The sequence below is a fragment of the Diabrotica virgifera genome, chromosome 3, assembly GCF_917563875.1.
Source record: "Diabrotica virgifera virgifera chromosome 3, PGI_DIABVI_V3a".
Classification (NCBI taxonomy): domain Eukaryota; kingdom Metazoa; phylum Arthropoda; class Insecta; order Coleoptera; family Chrysomelidae; genus Diabrotica; species Diabrotica virgifera.
In genome coordinates, this window is record NC_065445.1 from 177,575,741 (window position 1) to 177,597,686 (window position 21,946).

The 21,946-nt window shown below is 33.3% G+C and overlaps 1 protein-coding gene across 1 annotated transcript; it reads left to right on the forward strand.

The window, feature by feature from the left end:
• The first annotated feature begins 20,421 nt into the window (after window positions 1-20,421).
• Window positions 20,422-21,231, forward strand: LOC126882640 (acidic leucine-rich nuclear phosphoprotein 32 family member A-like). Its single transcript, XM_050647615.1, has one exon. The coding sequence runs from the start codon at window positions 20,422-20,424 to the stop codon at window positions 21,229-21,231; it is 810 nt and encodes a 269-aa protein (XP_050503572.1).
• The last annotated feature ends 715 nt before the right edge of the window (window positions 21,232-21,946 follow it).

The window sequence follows — 21,946 nt, forward strand, 5'->3', positions numbered from 1 at the left end:
ATAAATGAGCTGGTCAGACTCTTAACATACAATGTAAATGTAAAACCCTACTAGACATATTCCCTATTTTAAAACCTCGACAAAATTGTACCCCCGATTCCCTATTAAGTTTTAAGATACAATGATTTATAATTATTATTAAAAGAAAGACCTGATTTTATTTATTTAAACAAATTATTAATTATATAGAACCAAAGAAAGAAAAACAACGACCTAAAAACCCTACCTATCAAGAAATATGTACCTAGTTTACCTCGATTGTATGCATACAAGAAGTTTACACTGCAAGCAACTAGAGAGTACCCAAAATATGTAAATAATAAAAGAAAACAACTTATCTTAACCACAGTTCCTATTTAAAAAATGTTGAAGTCCAGATAGGAATGAATTTCCTCTTGGCACGGCAAAAACTAGTGGGCTGCTGTGGTGATAAATCCAATCCTGGCTGTTGTGAAATGGGTAATATCCAAGATATCCAATTAAAAGTAACTCTAGGGGTAACCCATACCCGAGTTGCTTACAGTTACTGGCACATAGTTACATGAAGTAGTTTTCCCAATTTACATAGAGTGACTAGACTAAGTGTCTATGTGAGTAAGTGACGACGTAACTAAGTGACTAAGTGGCGGAATCTACAATAAAGTTTATTAAATTTAGTTATTATGTATTTCAATAACAGTAGCAGTACATATTGAACAGGCCCAAACAAAAACATCAAATATTAGGTAGGTTAGGTATCCATATGTCATGTCAAAATTTCTGAAGTTTACTTCAATTCAGACATGACAGGGACGTGCGCATTAGATGGGCGTGACAGAAGGCTGTATAGATACTCGTTAAAACTTTTTATAAATCACAGATAAAAAAACTTAAGTAAAAAGCATAACGATAAGGTATAAAAGATATTAGATTTCAGGTTTGGACACTAAAAACTTGACCTTCTGTTCTTTTCAAATATTTAAAGGATAATATGAGCTACAATTTGGAATTTAAATTTAACACTAAAACCCTGTGGCCTTGATTGATTGTTCCTTTGTAAAGGGAAATGAATATCATTATTATAATATGGATTATATATGAACTTAACTACAATGATGCATTACCACGAAAAATAATGAGAAATAAATCAACAGTTTACTTACTTGGAAAGACGAAACACGCTGGCCTTAAACTTCTTTTATGTGAAAAAAAACCAAAGATAAATTGAGTTTTGATATCATCGCTATTCAAAAAAAATGGTCTTAATGTTCCTTGATTTTAGTGATATATCTGCTCCATTTTATTCAAAATCTCGTCCAAATCCGCCACTTAGAAAAAAAACACAGCGTGTTCGCCCTGAGTCTGACCAAAACTGAGCTCCCGATTCGGATCGACAAAATCGACCGCCGAGGTTTTCGCGCGTGAGCAGAGAGATATCGTTCTTAAGTCGATCGACGGCGTCGCACACGGGATTTATTTAGGGGTATTTGATGAAATTTTATTGGGATTTATTTAGTTAATAGCGTAACTGCTACATTCTCCCTCATCTCCAGCAAAAAAAAGGAAAACTCCCAGAAGTTTCCTTTTTTTTAAGCGAACTAACGCTAGGGCGAACCTGAGGATGGACACGGTAAAGGAGAAACGTTGTGGTATAAAACCATAATTATAGTAGGCTCACAGCCTTACTATTTGCTGAGGAGGCGGAACAAAATCAGGAACGAAGTCATACAGACAGTATAAAGGCCACGCGAGATATATTTAATCATATTTGCAGAAAGTATAAAACATAGAAGGGATATGTAACTGACCGACAAAGGTAACTGACCGACATAAGTTATTCAACGCGATAATTTTAATTTAGTAAAACCAAAGATTGAAAAAAACAAACAATTACGCGTTAATCGCTTACATTCTAATATAATTATACAACCTTATAGAGTAAGTTAACTCTTAACACTACTTACCATCTACATTCTCATGTGTTAATAAACCATCATTAAAACTAAATTACAGGCGTTTATTAACAACCCCTAACACAATATTACCAGAACCATTCACAACAATCAAACTAAAACAAATCCTATTAACTTTACCCAACATTGACACTAGAGCGAACAAATTCTATTAATCACCCGAGAGTTCAATGAGGGACTAATTTATCAGGACTAGTTGAAACTACATCGCTACAAAGCTAAACCTATATGATATGGTTCTGGATATCAACAACAACTAAAAAATCAAGGTAAAAGATAATCCATAACGTCTACTTGCTTTCGTAGCGATAGGAAGACACAATATAGGTAAAGATACTAGCAAGCCCACTATACTCATGGTATAGGGTATGCCAAAAGGTAAAGATACTGGCAAGCCCGCATCTACTCGTGGTAGAGGGTATGCACAAAAGGTAAAAGAGAATAAAAATCCTAACTGTAATAACTAAACTGTACTATTGACGTGATCCAATTCTTTACTCACGACCAGCACAGAGAAGGACAGATTCTTAGGACTTTATAATAATCAAAATAAAGATAAGATATACATTCAATCAAGATAGAGATAAGAGATAAACTCATCAAGGTAAAGGTAGGAGATAAACTCAAGGTAAAGATAAAGATAAATGCATCAAGGTAAAGGTACGAGATAAACTCAAACTAAGGGTAACGATAAAGATAAACTCACATCTACTTTTTCATATTTAAGGTAAAAGAACATCTACTAACCTAATGCTCAGTAGGGAGACAAATAAGGTAACTCACATACACTAATCCAAGCAAGTGATAGAGACAGGTAACCAAACTTAAAGTAATAAGATATGTTAAAACTCAAATCATTTAAAAGATAACAGCATAGGAGATGACAACCAAGTTAAACAGACTTACTTACAGCTGAATATCAGAACGATCCAATTCTATATGACACATTCTAATTTCAACCTAAGAGACACTCTAGGAACAACTTATAAGATATTAATAGATTTCTGAGCCAAGTGAAGTGCACAAGTCCAGGGTGATCAGTCCTGAACCCACGCTAAATCATTTATTGGGATTTATTTAGTTAATAGCGTAACTGCTACAGACAGTAAATTACTGCAATGGCAAGTGGCCATGTAAATGTTTCTATTTTTAGTATGGTTCCTTGTATTTTAGGTGTGGCGTAATTTTGTAGGGAATAGTGTTTAATAGAAGATTTAATAATAATTGCTGTTCCTGCGTGAGCAGTTCCATTAGGATGATGAGTAAGGTACGTTGTGTATAAAGGGATTTTTACTACTGTTCTTTCGGTTGAGTGTGATTCTGAGATGAGAAGAACATCTAATTTATTTACTTTTAAAAATGCTGTGATTTCCTGTACATGGTTTGGTAGCCCGTTGGCGTTCCAGGCGGCTATTCTAATTGATGGAGCCATTAATTCGTTATTTTACTAATGACTGTTGTTAGGATGTTCAGGATCATGCTATTTTGGTTCAGAAGTTGATTAAATAGATTTTTGAATTCATTTAAGAAGCTTGACATCATGTGTGTTAAATCTTCACCATTATTTGGTCTGTTGATGTTTCCTGAGGTTACTTGAGCATAATTCATTCCATTTTGCGCATATTGTTGAGTCATTTGGTGCAGTGCTGGATTGGGATTTATGTATCCTTGTGTGTTTCTAGGTCCAGTTGTGTCGTTTTTCCTGTTCTTTGCTTTTAATAAGTCTCGATAAACAGTGCAGCCTTTATAGTTCGCTGGGTGGTTGCCCTTGCAAAGAGTACATGTTGCAGGTGTGTCTTTCGGCTTTGTGCAACTTTTGGTGTCGTGTGATCCTCCACATATAACACATTTATAAGGTTTATAACAGTATGACTTAGAGTGTCCATATGCTTGACATCGAGTGCATTGCACAATGGTGTTCTTGTGTTTCGGAGCTTCTACTCTAATTCTGGTATTGTATATAAATTCCACATTAAAAACTTTATTATTGTTGTTTTTTGGTTCCAAATCGAGGAAAAATAATGTTAGGGGCTCTTTTGTTACTTTGTGCCGGATGTTTAAAACATTTCTGACTGTGTGGCCTTGCCTTAATAATTCAGATTTTATTTGCTCTAAGGGTATAGAATGGTGTAAACCTCTTAGGACGACTCTATATGCTCTTTCTTGTTTGAGTTGATAGCTATGGTGTACTATTTTTTCTTCTCTCATATAATTTATTATTTTTCTATAAGAATCAGGTGTTTTAGCATTTATTTTAACAACATTTTCAGGAAGAGTGGTAGTATAATATGTTTCATCTTCAGTAACTTGCGCTATAGAGTCAGTCATTGCTTTGTAGTCTATTACTCCGTAAACATAAATAGGGGGCGGCTTGGGATCTTTCGTTTGGGTATTTGGGTTGTCATCGTTTCTTTTACTGGTATGGATTTGGTTTGTATCTGCGTTTTCTTCTGAGAGAGTTTGAAACTTATTAGATGTGCTTACTGAAGCACCTTGCTCAGTAGTTTCTGCTATTTTTCTACGTTTTCTTTTTGATCTCGACTCTTTTAGTTGTTGCCACGGACAAGCATTTGCATCACTTTCCATGTTTTCATCGTCAGTTGATGAGGACGGTAGGGAATAATCTATTCCTTCTTCGAAAGTTTTTGAGTGTATCTCTGGCTGCGGAGGAACTGAGTTTTGGCTCATTTGAGGTAAGGATAAATTTTGGAAATTAGATGGATGAGTTTACATATTTGGAAGAGGTGGGAATTGATTTTGATAATAGTGCATCATGTCTGCTGATACAGAGTTGTGTTGTTGCATATATTGATGATTTGGTTGCATTGGTATCATTGTATTTGAGGGTTGATTCATTTGTGCATTATATATATTGTTGACTGGACCGGATACGTTCCCATTTCCAGCCAAAAACATTTTTATAAATGGATGATTAATATTTCTTGTCTAGTGCAATTGAGTCGCACCCAAGAATAATAAAATAAAAACATTTGAAAATAAATTGCTGATAAAAAGTCTATATAGTCTTTGTGTAATTCTAATTCTAATTAATAGTCTATTTGGACACTTTGAATTTGGCAAACACTTACCCAGCTAGTGGATAGTGTAAAGGCCGCGTCCCACCATCAAATAATTTGATCAAACTGGTTTGAGCAAACTGAAAGTGACAGTTAGTGACGTCACATCCTGAGTGTTCATTGTGGATAATAATGAAAAAATTTAATTTTAAATAAAGTACAAACAAGTTAGGCAACTCAATACAAAAAATTTGATCAAACTAGACTGATAGTGAGAGCACAGATTTTTAGAATTTCAAAAAAACTGCAATTGTGACGTCACTTTGACGTACTTCCGGAGTTTGCTCAAACTGTTTGATCAAATTATTTGATGGTGAGACGCGGCCTTAATGTTCTTGCTGGACCACTTTCACTATTTTTGAGGTATTAGTACTCAACAAACAATGGCTGATGTTTACCATATAGTGGGTCAACTGCACTGAAATCCAAATGAATCCAAAATATGACGATAAACAGTGAAATGATGAAATGAAATTATATTACAAACATAACCTCTGTAACCTGTATGCCATGCCAACCAGAACCAGAAGTCACGTGGTTTGGATTGCCTAAATACATATACACGCGCAGCAAATTTGAAAATGAATGCAAATTGAATAGTAAATGGCCTCTCTTAAAATATAGGACATTGGTAGTATGTTCATAGAATGTCTTGTGGTAACATTCCACGAATAACTTAATCAGATATTCACCGAATGTTCCTTGAATGTCCAGTACATTCAAACATTAATAGAACTTTGATAGTACATTCCTGGAATGTTTTGTGTTGTTAGTTACCAACATGTCCTGCCATATCGTCTCCCCCAGGTCTTCTTTGGTCTTCCTCTCATACTCCTTCCAGGAATCTGTACTTCAGCTATTCTTCGTATTGGGTGATTAACGTCTCGACGTTGAACATGACCACACCATCTTAACCTATACTCTCTCATTTTGGCATCAATTGGTGCCACACCTAGACTTCCCCTAATATACTCATTTCTAATTTTATCCTTCTTTGTCACTCCACTCATCCATCTAAGCATTCTCATTTCCGCCACATGCATTCGTTGTTTCTCTTTCTTTTTCACTGCCCAACATTCAGTTCCGTGCATCATAGCCGGTCTTATGGCTGTTTTATAGAATTTTCCCTTCAGCTTCATTGGAAATTTTCTGTCACACAACACACCACTCGCTTCTTTCCACTTCATCCAGCCCTAATTCTACTGCATGCATCTCCATCTATTTCTCCGTTACTCTATAATACCGATCCTAGGTACTTAAAACTATTGCTTTTCACAATCATTTCACCATCCAAAGATACCATTTTATTTGTAGTAACTCCATCTTTAAATGAACATTCCAAATACTCTGTTTTTGTCCTACTAAGTTTTAAACCTTTTCCTCCAGAGCTTGTCTCCACTGTTCCAGTTTTTGTTCTAAGTCTCTTTCACTATTTCCTATTAATACTACATCATCAGCATACATTAATCACCATGGAATACTACCCTGTAGTTTCGCTGTTATCTGGTGCAAAACTAATGAGAATAAATAAGGACGAAGCACCGAGCCTTGGTGCAATCCTACTTTCACCTGAAATTTATCAGTCTCTCCCACACCTGTTCTAACACTAGTCGTTACTCCCTCATACATATCTCTCACAATCTTTACATATTTGCCAGGGACTCCTTTCTTATTGAGTGCCCACCACAGAATCTCTCGAGGAACTCTATCATACTCTTTCTCAAGATCAATGAATACCATATGAGCGTTGGTCTCTTTATTCCTGTATTTTTCCATCAGTTGCCTTACAATGAAAATTGCATCTGTTGTTGATCTGCCCTTCATAAAGCCAAATTGAGTATCGGATATTTCGGTTTCTTCACGTATCCGTCTATCAATTACTCTCTCCCATATTTTCATGGTGTGGCTAAGTAGTTTTATAGCCCTGTAGTTTGTGCATTGTTGTATGTCTCCCTTATTTTTGTAGACAGGTACTAATTTACTGCTTCTCCATTCGTCTGGCATTTGTCCAACTTCCATAATTCTATTAAATAGACCTGCTAGCCAACTTATTCCTGTCTCTCCCAATGCTCTCCATACTTCCCCAGGAATATCATCTGGTCCGACTGCTTTTCCTTTCTTTATTTTTTGAAGCGCTTGAGCCACTTCCTCGTTTGTTATTTTGGTAACTGTTGTATTAATGAAACTTAAAAGCATGTTGGAAATTTATAGATGCATTTATTATACAATTCTTGTAGATAAAACCTAGCATGAGCACGCTGTGATCTAGGGATTCCTAACCTCTAAAAACCCCTCTGTCATCCTCCTAACCTCATGGCCTCTACCAACCAAGCCAGCCAGGAACTAACGTGCGGGGTGTTGCCTAATGTAGGAATACCTAACACAACATCCTCCTTTTTAAGATTATAAAAGTAACAAAATTCTTAATACTAAATGATACAATAAAACACATTATGTGATATAGTCTGAAAACCAGTTGGGACGTTTTTTATTTCTCTTTGGAGTAATGTTTTCGGATGCACTTGGAGCTACATTGCTTGGTAAAGCTTCTGCACTCTCACTGATAGATATTGGTTTGTCACTACACTGTACACTATCACTTTCTACAATTTTCTCCCCAGAAGATGAATCTTTAGGATTCTCTGAATAATTAGCCCTTACAATAGGCAGGGCAGTAACATTATTGGCGTTCGGAACATAATATGGAGCAGCTATCAAAAACCACCTATTTATACGATAAACCGTACCATCATTAGTTTTAACAATATAAGCACGAGATTCTAAACATAACTCTGATACCACTCCATATTTCCGAAGGTCAGTAATCCACACCGTATCACTGATTTTTAAATCAAACATCTCCTTAGAATTGTGTCTTCTGTTATAATTGTTTTCCTGAAGAGTTTTACGTTTTTCTTCAGTGTTAATGAAAGATTTCCTAGCATTAACCACTTCCTCAAGTTTACTAGGAAGCATAGGCAACAATGTTTTTAATTTACGTGACATTAGCAATTCTGAAGGACTGAAGCCACATTCTAAAGGAGTTGATCTATAGGCCAATAGACCCAAATATATATCCTCATTTTTCTTCAGCAAAGATTTTGCGACCTTTACCGCTGCTTCTACACAGCCGTTAGACTGTGCATAGTAAGGACTGCTAGTAGTGTGAATAAAATTGTATTCAGCAGCAAATTTGGAAAAACCTGAGCTGAATTGAGGACCCTGATTCGATCTGACAACGTCAGGTATTCCATATCTCGCAAATTGTTCTTTCAACTTTTCAACAATAACACTTTCAGTTAGACTAGTCAAAGGTATAATTTCAAAAAACCTAGAATAGTAATCTGTTAGAATTAGAAACCAATTTTTTTCTTTAAACAAATCAACAGCTACCTTTTGCCATGGTCTAGATGGAATGGTATCCTTGACAAATGTTTCTTTAATATTTGTGCGTTCTTCAACACAATTCGGACAAGACCTAACAAGATTTTCAATCTGAGAAGAAAGTCCTATCCACCAGACAGACATTTTTGCCCTTTCCCTGCATTTTACAATGCCTTGATGGCCTTGATGAAGGTATTCCAGGGTTTGTAATTGTAAGGCAGGAGGAACAATTAACCTGGAATTTTTTGTAAGAAAGTTCTCATTAAGACTAATCTCATACCTGTATTGAAAATAAGGGCACATTTCTGGCAATATATGTTTTTTGTCAGGCCAGCCTGAAATACAATATTGTTTAAGATTCCTACAAATAGGATCTAACTCTTGTTCATTAAGAATTTTATTAAGAAAATGATTTTTTATAGGCAAATTTTGTATAATAAGACGAACGTGTGCATCTACTTCTGAAGTAAGTTCTTCACTATTGTGTGACACCTGCAATGGATTACGACTTAAAGCATCAGCTACTTTTAAGTCTGTCCCTCGAGTAAAAAGTACAGTATAATTATATCTCATAAGTCTGAGACGAAATCTTTGTAGACGAGGAGTCAAATCATCAAGATTTTTTGTCTGTAATATTTGTAGAAGTGGTTTATGATCGGTTTCTAAAATTACAGAAATTCCTGTTATGTATTCCTGAAATTTTTCACAAGCCCATGTTAAACTCAAACACTCTCGCTCAATTTGAGCATAACGACATTCAGTAGGAGAAAGTGTTCGAGATGCATATGCTACTATTTCCGTTTCATTGTTTTCGTTAATTTGCATCAGAGCGGCCCCTAAACCAAATGAAGACGAGTCTCCACTGACAATTACCTTTTTAGTTGGGTCAAAGTAAGAAAGACAGGGTGCGTTGATCAATGCATTTTTTATTTTTGAAAAAGCTGCAGTTTGATCTTTACTCCACCGAAATAAGACATCATTTTTTAATAAATAGTTGAAGGGCTCAAGAATATCGGACTTATTTGAAATAAAACGACCAGCATAATTGATCATACCTAAGAGCTGTTGCAGTTCTTTTTTACTCGTAGGGTTAGGAAATTCTGTAATAGCTTCTACTCGAGATGGATCAATCATAATACCCTCACCTGAAATCACATGGCCTAAAAATGCAATTTTATTTACACCTATTAAACATTTCTTTTTGTTGAGTGTAATACCTTCTTTGCTGAGTCTCTGCAAGACTTCCCTAAGAATACGATCATGTTCTTCCACTGTGGGTGCATGTACTAATATATCATCTATGTGGGTAATGATACCTTTCAAACCTAGGAATAACTTAGAAAATTTCTGACTGAAAAATTCAGGAGAACAGGATATACCGAAAGGTAACCTTGTAAACATGAATCTGCCAAATGGGGTAATAAAAGTAGTTAAAGCTTGAGAGCTTTTTGAAAGTCGGACTTGGTAAAATGAAGAAGTAGCATCTAATTTTGAAAATATACGAGATCCCCCAAGTTGTGCCAATGAGGTTTCTACTTTAGGAATAGGGAAATGGGGTCGTAGAATGCTTTTATTTAAATGAGTATAATCCCCACAAATGCGCACAGTTTCCCCCTTTGGAACAACTACAATTGGAGCTACCCAACCTGTATGTTCTTCTACTGGTTCTATGATCTTTAAATCTTGAAGCCTTTTTAATTCTTTCTCTAATTTACCTAGTAAAGGTATAGGAACTACACGAGGAGTAGTCTGTACAAAAGGTTTAGCTTCTTCACAAACTTCAATTTTAATTTCATCTTTGAAGTTGCCTATTTCATTAAATATATCTGGAAATTCTTTTTCTACCTGTACATTAGTGCTAGAAGTTTGATTAATAAAATTTATTGAAAAGTTTAATACCTCGAGACACGAAATACCCGGCCTCCCCAGAATAGGCATTTTTAGATCTTGAATTACAAATATATCAAAAGTACAAGATTTGCCTTTAGAAGGATATGTAAGTCTTTCAGTAATTTTACCCAGAACTTTTAGTTTGGTACCATCAGGGCCTGATATTGTTTCAGAACAGTTTTTTAAACTCTTTAATGAGATTGAATCTAAATGATTTGATGGAATGCAGACAATATCAGCTCCTGAATCAACTAAAAAGGGAACTAATTTCTTATTATGACTTATTTGTAAGTTAACTAGCCATTGATTATGGTTATTTGTAAAAACATTTCCTAACATATGTTTAGTCAAAGTAACATTACCTAAGAAAAGAGGATCCTGAATTTGAACACCACCTTCTGAAAAGGTGGTAATATGGTGGAGAGATCTTGAGTCCTTCTCCTTAGACAGACATACTCTATCCCAGTGACCAAATCTTCCACACCCTCTGCATGTAGATCTTCGAGCAGGACAGATTTCTCGTTTATGTTGTGCCAAACCACAGTATTTACACTTTACCTCAGGATGTTGGGGACGTTTACTCAGTGGCGTAACAAACTCCGTCGGGGCCCCCCCGCAGAATTGGAAATGGGGGCCCCCTTTAAAAAATTACTAAATACGACATGTGTAACAAATACCTATATGTGTTACAACCCAGTACGGCAATACCGTGTAATTTTCAGTGTCACCACAGAATTGGTCAACTCAAGACTTTTCGAGTTATTTATGAGTAAAAATGTTTATTGTTCAACAAAAAAAAACACGTTTTTAGGCGATTTTTCGCAAATAGTTCAAAAAATAAATATTCGATCAAAAAGAATATTGTTAGCAACAATGTATCTAGCTTATAAAAAATGAAACAAAAATGAAGTCTATCGACTCAGTAAAAGAAAAGTTGTAGCTCATGAAAAGTTTTTCTTATTCGTCAAATTCCAAATCGAATATTTCAATGTGAAATAACCAAAAAATTAAATACTTTTCGGGGCAACTCATTAGAACTTTTTTAAGGTGTTTAAAAGAAGCTTTATTTTTTACAAAAACTTCTAGCATCAAAATTAATCCAGTACGCTCAAATTACAGTTAATCCCATTTTTTGGTAAAAAAAATTGTGAAAATCTCCCTCTATTTAGCACCCCAAATGAAACTAGTCATTATCTCCTTACAAATTATTTAACTTTTTTATATGACCTGTAAGTTTCACCGGTTCAACGTCCTTATTTTTAAAAGGGTTCTAGTTGAAAGAGCTTGAACGAGCCACTAATCACGAGTATATGTAAATTTTAAACAGCCATATCTTAACCAATTTTTGTCTTACAGAAAAACAAAATAAGGCCAAAATATTTATAAAAGCAAGTCCTACATTTCTTTACCCTTTGAGATTTTTCGTAACACTAATACTTTGTAAGTTTTGAAAAAGAGGCATTTTTCCAAAATAAAAAAACCTTTTTTTACTCTGAAACCAAATTTTTTCAAAAATAAGAACTTCGAACCAGTTATACTTACAGATCATATAAACAATAAATATTTAAAGTAAATGGTAAAACGAAAACCCTAATGATAAATTTTATTTGGGGTGCGAAATAGGAGCAGATTTTCACGTTTTTTTTTTTACCAAAGAAGGGGCGTACTTTATTTTGAGCGTAACTCGTATAATTTTGGTGCTAGAAACTTTTATAAAAAATTAAAATAAAAATAAAAATAAAGCTTTTTTTAAACATTTAAAAAAGTTTTAATGAGTTTTTCCCGAAAATTGCTTCATTCTTTGGTTAGTTCAGGTTAAAATATTCGATTTGGAATTGGACGAATAAGAATAATTTTTCATGAGCTTCAACTGTGCTTTTACTGTGTCGATAGACTTCATGAATAAGTACACCGTTTTTGTATCTTATAAGCTACATTTTTGCTACAAATATTTTTTCGATATCTAATATTTAATTCGATAAATACTTATTTTTGTGTTATTTGCGAAAAACCCGTCTGAAAACGTTGTTTTTGTTGAAAAATAAACATTTTTCACTCGCAAATGACTTGAAAAGTATTAACATAGATAAAAAACTCTTTAGAACAAAAGTTGCTTATAATTAGTCAATTTATACATTTCCGGACTTATTTTAAACGTATGTTTTTCACTCCAAGAAGTAAAAGCAACCAACGGCATAAATCCAACTTTGAAGTGGAGTGTAACTAGAACCTAAATCCAAATTTTCAGTAGTAATTGCACAAGAGCTCTAAAATTATTGAATTTTTCCCGAGTGACACTTTGACAGTTTTAATTTCACGAGCAATTTGACGACTTATATTTTTCATCTTTATTGGTATAGACTTATAGGATAAAATAGAACAAAAATTACTAAATGATTACATTAGTATTATTCTATGAGATGAACAACTTTCTTCGTGCACTATCTACTATCGGCGAATATATTTACAATTTTATTAATTCGGATGGACAACTTCATTTTCAAATACTGCACTGCTTAAAAAACGTATGTATGCAAATAATATAACAACACATTTTTACATATTAGACAACAAGATGGGACCATTGATATATTTGGGGCCCCGTAAGCTTCATGCTGCGGGGGCCTCTGTTACGCCTCTGGACAATTGTACCGAAATACTAAATGTAGGTAAAGATTAAAGAGAAAACCCATTTCTAGATTTAGAAATATTGTTCTAAAATTAGTCAAATTGCCAATTCTCAAATCTTTCAATAGTGACATACAAAGCATTATAGTTTATTGTCGTCACTCATAAAAGTTCGTGAGACCGGAAAGGATTAAGTTTCTAGATATGAGATGATTCATTTGCCGAATACGCTTATTTAGAAATTTATGTTTTTAAATTTAAACACAAAAAGTAAAATCATATATGTACCTATAACAGATTTTTACATAATATCAGACGACAAAATGGGGCCCCTGCTCGATTGGGGCCCCCCCGCAAGCTTCACGCTGCGGAGGCCTCTGTTACGCCCCTGCGTTTACTCGTATTGAAGCTTTTTGGAGTGTTTTCTTGTTTAGCTATAACATTAAGTGATGACTGTTGTTATACTGTTTTGCTGGGACTGCAATTCAGCTTGGCGTGCATATAATATTGCATCTGATAATGTAAGTTTGGCCTCTAATTGCATTTTTTCACTAGTCTTCTTGTCAAGCATACCAACGACAATCCTATCTCTTATAAACTCTTCTTTAAGTGCACCCAAGTTACAATTAGCTGCCAGAGCATGCACTGCTGCTATAAAACTATCAATGTTTTCCCCTGGTAATTGGACCCTAGAGTTAAATTGAAATCTTTCGAATATGATGTTTCTTCGTGGTATGAAATGGCTTTCCAGCGCTTGTATCATGTCATCATATACTGTAGGGACCTTCTGCATTTGTAAGAGGATTTCTTCACTCTTTTCACCCATTATGTACAGAAGAGCATCTATCTTCTCTGAATCAGGCTTTGTTGACAAACCACTTACTTTTGCATACCTTTCAAACCTCTTTCTCCACTGAGACCAAGAAGCTGGATTTGAAAAATTGAATGCTTCAGGAGTTGAGACATGGAATCCTGATGAGCTTCCACTCGACGCTCCCGACAATTCCCCAGGATTAGGCATCGTATTATTATTTGGTATTTATATTATTTTACGTAGCTCACCTTATTTCCTGCAGAAATTTGTTTTAATCTTTATTTACCGCTGCCACCATGTTGTATTAATGAAACTTAAAAGCATGTTGGAAATTTATAGATGCATTTATTATACAATTCTTGTAGATACAACCTAGCATGAGCACGCTGTGATCTAGGGATTCCTAACCTCTAAAAACCCCTCTGTCATCCTCCTAACCTCATGGCCTCTACCAACCAAGCCAGCCAGGAACTAACGTGCGGGGTGTTGCCTAATGTAGAAATACCTAACACAACAGTAACCATTGCTGTTACTGTCTCCGTTAACTCCACAGGCTGTCTGTCAAATTCTTCATTTAATATACTTTCAAAATACTTTCTCCATCTCTTTTTGACATCCTTTTCGTGAATTAGTATTTTATTATTTTGCTTTCTTTGCTCTCTGTTTGGCTATTTTATATATCTTTGCTTCGCCTTCCCTCGTATCAAGTTGATCGTATAGGTTTGTATTGTTTCATATCCTGTCTTGGCTTGGCCCACATGTGCATTGAAATCACCTCCTATTATAAGTTTCTCCTCTGCTGGAATATCACTCAGTACGTCTCCTAATTGGTCATAGAAAGCTCTTCTTTCATTCTCACCCAGACCTGTTTGAGGAGCATATTTTGCTAACTCAATATTACTTAAATAGTATATATCTAGGTAAGTACATATAAGTATATAAATTTTAGTTACTTATTATGCATAGTTTAGTTTAGCTAAATATTATATAATGATTAATATAAATAACTAAAATTTATAAATATGTACTTACTTTTTACGTAATATTGTAGAATGTAGGTACTAACTACATTCTCATTTGCAATTAAAATATGTAAATATAATAGGTATTTGGTAGAACCAGTAGAACCTAAGATGAGATTAGGTGATGCTGAAAACATACTTCTAAGCAATATAGCACTTGATAGCACTTTCTTAGAATATTCTTAAAAATATACATTCTTCCCATACAAAGATGTGCGGTAGTACGTTCTAAGTACATATATAAATAGAAGGTTTATAGCACTTCATTGGAATATTCTAAAAAGTACCTTCTTGGTATAAACTAAAAAGATGTGCGGTAGTATGTTCTAAGTATACACATAGAAGGTTTATAGCACGTCCTTGGAATGTTCTAAAAAGAACATTCTTGGTATATACTATATACAGGGTGTAACAAAAATACAGGTCATAAATTAAATCACATATATTATTCTGGGAGCAAAAATAGTTCCATTGAACCTAACTTACCTTAGTACAAATGTGCGCATAAAAAAAGTTACAGCCCTTTGAAGTTACAAAATGAAAATCAATTTCTTCCAATATATCGAAAGCTATTAGAGATATTTTATTGAAAATGGACATGTAGTATTATTATCGCAGTAGTATCTTAAGAAAAAATTATAGTGAAATTTAGACACCCCATAAAAATTTTATGGGGGTTTTGTTCCTTTAAACCCCCCAAACTTTTGTGTACGTTCCAATTTAATTACTATTGTAGTACCATTAGTTAAACACAATCTTTTAAAAACTTTTTTGCCTCTTAGTACTTTTTCGAAAAGTCGAGTTTTTATCGAGATATTTTGAATATTTGTCAAATCCACCACATATTTGTATAAGTACGATTATGGAGACTTGGTAATAATATGAAAATTTATTTATGATTTACATTTTTAGGGATATTTTGAACCATATTAAAAAAGAAGCAACATCTCGATAAAAGGTGCCTTTTCGAAAAAACACAAAGAGGCAAAAAAGTTTTAAAAAACTGTGTTTAACTAATGGTACCGCAGTAATAGCTTCATTGCAACGTACACAAACATTTGGGGGGTTTAAAGGAACAAAACCCCCATAAAATTTTTATGTAAACATATTAAAAGAGAAGCCGCAACTCGATAAAAACTGCCTTATCGAAAAAATACTAGGAGCCAAAACAGTTTTAAAAATATTGAATTTAACTAATTGTACCACAATAATAATTTAATTGGAACGTACACAAAAGTTTGGGGGGGTTTAAGGGAACAAGATCCCCATAAAATTTTTATGGGGTGCACAAATTTCACTATAATTTTTCTTTAAGAAGTTCCTGTCATAAGAATACCACATCTTCATTTTCAATAAAAACTCTCTAATAGTTTTCGATATATTCAAAAAAATCAATTTTCATTTTGGAACTTCAAAGGGCTGTAACTTTTTTTATGTGCATATTTGTACTAAGGTAAGTTAGGTTCATTCGAACTATTTTTGGTTCCAGAATATGTGATTTAATTTATGACCTGTATTTTTGTTACACCCTGTATAAATTGTGTAGAGGCATTTAACTTTAAAATAAAATTATAAAACCTATTTTAGGATAGGGAAAAAGGATTGATTTCGCGACCATCATCGCCACCGTCATCGCGTCGGCGAAATAAATTTTGTACATATACAGGGTGAGTTTTTAGTGCGGGATCGGTCGATAACTCCATTATGGTATAAAATATCGAGAAAAGTTATTTAAAAAAATGTAGGCAATGATATTCTCCACGCTTGGAAAATATGTCCATTTCTACAGGGTGATCAGTAACTGCGTGGTATATCAAACATATAATTTTTTAAATGGGACACCCTATATATTTTTTCATATTTATATTCCCCTCATAATTCTTGTTCATATAATATATGGTTTTTCATTACTATACAGAGTATTTAACAAGTTATGGCCATTTTTATTTCGAAATCACTATGAGGTTAACACCCTGTATATAAAGAAGTAGTTCGTAGACAATAATTTGTTTTATGTAATAAGATAAACAATATACTGTAGTTTTCAAATTAAGTCCAATTCACATCATTGAAGAATATTTGTATACAGGGTGAAGTACAAAACCAAATTACGATTTTCTCTATTTTTTTAAATGGATCACCCTATATTTTATTTTTCAACATTATTGTATTTAATATACTCTTTCATTTTTATACAGCATTCTCTATATCTAAACTTCGCATTACTTTCCGAGATATTTTTAGTCTTCTTCAAATTTTTGGAATACATTCAATTTTTCTAGTAGAAAGAAGTTAGTATTGAGTGATAATTAAACAAAATTATTTTTATTAGATAAATAACTAACACAAAATATAAACCATAGCAATATGCAGTGAATATACCAATAAATGTGATATTAAGAAATTATCATATTTCCCTAATATACAAGAATCGTAAAATTCCTACAAAAAATACTTTGTATTGTATATAATAATATAATAAGAGTATTTTTATTCAATAAATAACTTAAATGAAACATAAATCAAAACAATATACAACTGATGTAACAGTTTTTAGATTGGTATATCAACAACATTCTAAGCCAAGAATTTTTTAGTAGAACATTTATTTTTATAAGCACTTTTAAACTACAAAACAAAATTACGATTTTCTCAATTTTTTTTAATATATCACCCTATATTTTATTTTTTTTGAAATATTGTATTTATGATACTCTTTCATTTTTATATAGCATCTTCTATACCTAAACTTATTAGTTTCTGAGATATTTTTAGTTTTCTTCATTTGCCGGGAATACATTCAATTCTTATAAATATAAATAACTTAACAAATAAGTATTGTGTAATAATATAACAAATATTTTCATTCAATAAATAACTAACAAAAAAATAATAAACCATAACAAATTTTAATGAATGTACCAATTAATGTGATATTAAGGATATAAGTCTAAAGTAAATGTTGAAAATTACCACTTTCAACGTCTATGCAATTGTGTAACCGATATTCAAATGTAGTCCATTGAAATGTTACATTTAGTGTGCATTTCTTAGAGGAGTCAATTTTATTTTTTTTTAGTGTGTAGGGGGGTTCAGTAGAAGCTTAAGTTCAAGTTTTTGGGGTTGAGGCCCTTGTCCCCCGGCCGCCATCTTGGAAAAAGAGGTGCAAAGGGCTTTCGCGCTGTATCTCGTAAACTAGCTACCCTACAGAAAATTTAATTTTACGTAAAATGAAGCAAATTAAATTTTCTACAATTTTATATCTATTACTTTTTATCATAAAGTGACCAAAAAAAAAGTTATAAACAAAAATAAAAGAAAATTTTGTAAGAAATTTCCTTTTGGAAGTTATAACTTTTTTTACGTTCATTTCACAATAAAATAACATCATAGCGATTTTGTAGAGGATTTTTCAATAAACAATTTTCACTATAAAGTTGTTTAATTTTATTTATTATCTAGGTTTTACAGCGCTCCAAACTTGACCAGATTCTTGAATTCTCGTAGAAAAATAATGCTTTTCTATCTATGAGCGGCATTCCGTTATGCCAACCACGAAAATCAAATTTAAGGTGAATGATCAATTTTGGTCTATTTTTATGTTTTAGAGGTCGCTGAATCCGAATATGAAGTTTATTTTTATCTAGAGTTGGTGGAACATGTTAAAAAAATAAATTTTATACAAAAATGCCAAATATCAATTTTGATGATTTTTCAAATTTACCTCGCTGTATCTTTGGTCGCTGTAAATATTTCCTTTTAAAAATTTTACTGTGTAATCTTTGAAGTACGTAAATAACAATGAAATTTGTCCAAAATGTTTAAAAAGATTAAAAAAGGAGTTGTTAATTTATTAACATTTTGTCATCATATTTCGTTAATTTCATTTGGTTTCATGTTTACTTAAAAAAGTTGAGTTACAAACTTTTTAGTTTATAATTTTAACCAACACAGCAATAAAATATACTTTATGAAGAAGTTTTTTGGAAAATTTTAAGTCAAAATATATAATAGGAAAAAGTTATGTTACTTCATATACAAGCGGCACACCCCAAAAAACGCTTATATTTCGAGATCCTTACCACGGTGTGGTGAATGGCTAATTTTTATCATACTTTATGATTTTGATATTAAAAATCGTTTTTTGCTCTGCTTAAGAATTTTGCATTTTGCGGTTGTGTCATTCTTCTTCTGAAGCGGCGAATTTGTCCTCAAACAACTTTTTGGGCCTTTTCTATATATGCTTAGAGTTATAAGTTTTATAGTGGGAAGAAAGGTCAAAAACAGATTAATAATAGCATAGGAATGTTAAAATCATAATAAATTGTACGAATAAAAAATATATGTACGATTGTAAATAGTTTATCTTAATTTTTAAGATACCCTGTATATAATATTTCTTTAATTATTCGTATTTACAAACACGAAACGAGCGGTTGTCGGCGAGGCTCTAAAATACACAGATGGATGGGCGTATCTAATCGAGGGGTAGTTTAAGTGAGCAGTTTCTGTTTATTTTTAAGACATAAAAATAACAAAGTAGAGCCCTTTGACCCAATTTTTATTACTAATAGGCTAGTTCCCGCGAAAGCGAATTAAACCATGAAAAGGGGAAGATTAGCAGTAAGGGAATTTTGGTTGTGTGGGAACGAATACATTTAGTCGATTCTAACATCTTAAACGCGACAGATCTGTTCTTAGGTTAGGGATATTATATTGATTAGACGCAAATTATCTATAAATACATTTCCCTTTTGTAAGAGTAAGAACACGTAAGAATTGTGGTCGCAAATTACACAAGCACTTTTACATTTCGATAATTTAATAGTAACAATAATTTAGTCATCTATTTTATTAATTAAAACTATTAAACATCAAACGGACTTTTATTACGATCGTCTTTAAAGAAAACCTACATTTTGGGGGCTCAAACCGCGGATCTAAGAAAGACAATTTCGTCGTAAAGTTCGCGAAATACCGTAAAGTGAAGTGTAATTAAAAAATCGGCTCAGGTGACGTGACGTAATTTTTGGAAACTGTTTATGACTGTTCGGGAAACGTGGAAACTGTTGGTGATTTTCGGACTTTTTTAAACTATTGGTGACTTCCGGACTTTGTAAACTGTTGGTGAATGGTTGTGTTGGTGGAGTAGCAGGCTAGTACAGTGTAGACGACGCTGTTAGGCAAAAAAGACGGCTGTTTGGGCAGTGAAGACGACGACGACGAGACGCAATCATAGCAAGCAGTATTACCAAGGTTTGTTCCAATATTTTAAAAATAGTCAAGACACTTTGGTCTTGTGTCTGGAAATTAGAAATCTGACCAAAGATTATTTTTTTTCGAGGAGCTGTGAACTGGAACTTTTGACGATAAACAGTGAATGTTGAGAACTATCATAAATTATTTAACGATTAACTTCTTTTTGTTTTTTTTCATTGTTTGTTTCTGTTCATTTATTTTAATAACTCATAACTTTGTTAGTATTTGTAGTAAATATTGATAATTTTAAAGTAAAAGCGACTACAATTCTACAGTTCACAAGTACAATTTGCACAGGGGAAAAAATAATCTAACTTTTTAGTTAAAAGATAATCTATCTTTTTATTTTTATTTTTTTTTATTGTTTATTCTAATTAAGTATATACCTTTTTAAAATGCAGTCTAAACAAACTCTTAACGATTTTCCAAAAATTAGTTTAAACCTTAAAAATTCGGCATTAAGTGCTGTTAAGGCGTTGCATGTTGTCGCGTACGGGGATAAAGGGTTGCCGCGACAAACTAGGAAGAATTTGCGGAATTTTACAAATTTTGCGTGGGATAAAGAATCCCAGGAATATTCCACAAAATTAGACGACATTAAAAACAAACTAAGTATGCCGGACTTAGTAGCAGTTTGCAGTGTTTTAGATCTGAACTACACTGGTTCAGAAGACGACGTGATTGAACGTATTTGTTCATTTTTGAACGACTTCAATCTTGAAGATGAGAATGACGATGAAGACGAAGACGCTAGCGATGATGACGGTGATAAAGACGTTTATCACAAGGAAAACGGTAAAGACGTTACCGAAGACGATCGCTATAATGAAGATAACGACGCAAATAGTGATAAAGACGCTTATCACGAGGAAGAAGGTAAAGACGTTACCGACGACGATAATAATGATGACGATATGGATGATGAAAGAACGACGGATTTATTTACGAGGAATAGATCAAAATCAAACAAAATGACGAGAGGTAGACTGAATGATTCATTTGCCTTAACTTTTAGAGACGTAGAGGATAGTATAAGAAATTTCGACGGAAAAGACGATTATCCCATAGGAAAATGGATCACTGATTTTGAAGAAATTTCCAATCTGATGGGATGGAATGATTTGCAAATGCTAATTTTTGCTAAACGATCTCTAAAAGGAATAGCTAAACTGTATATACAGTCAGAGAAAGGAGTTAATAGCTGAAAGCTCCTGAAGAAGAGACTGACAGCAGAGTTTGAGAACAAAATAAGTAGTGCTGAAATTCACAGAATGCTGATGAATCGAAAGAAGAAACAAGGTGAAAGCGTACAGGAGTATGTACTAGGAATGAGAGAAATCGGTAGCAGAGGAAACATCGAAAATGAAGTCATAATGCAGCATATAATTGAGGGAATTATGGACGACCCTGCTAATAAAGTAATACTTTATGGTGCAAAAAATTTCAATGACTTTAAAGAGAAGATTAAACTGTACGAATTGATTAAAAAACAGACGACGCAAAAATCAGTTAAAACCGAGACGCATAAAATGACGTGGACGAACGAGGAAGTAAGACGAGATGAAAGAAGAGCGCCTCAAAGCAGGGATAAAAAGGAAGAAAAATGTTTCAATTGTGGAATTGAGCGACACAGATCGATGGATTGTCCTGACAAAGCCAAGGGAGTAAAATGTTTTAGATGCAATCAGTTTGGACACAGGTCTTTTAGATGCAATGAGAAAGAAGAAGAACCATCAACTTCTGGACATGTAAATGTTGTTAACTTGGGGTATAAAAACTCGGTAACATTGAAAGTTGGAAAATTATCACTACGTGCATTATTGGATACAGGAAGTGACATTAGCTCAGTACGAGAAGATATTTTTGAAAAATATTTTGATGACGTCATTCTTTCACAAAACATATTAGAGTTAAGTGGAT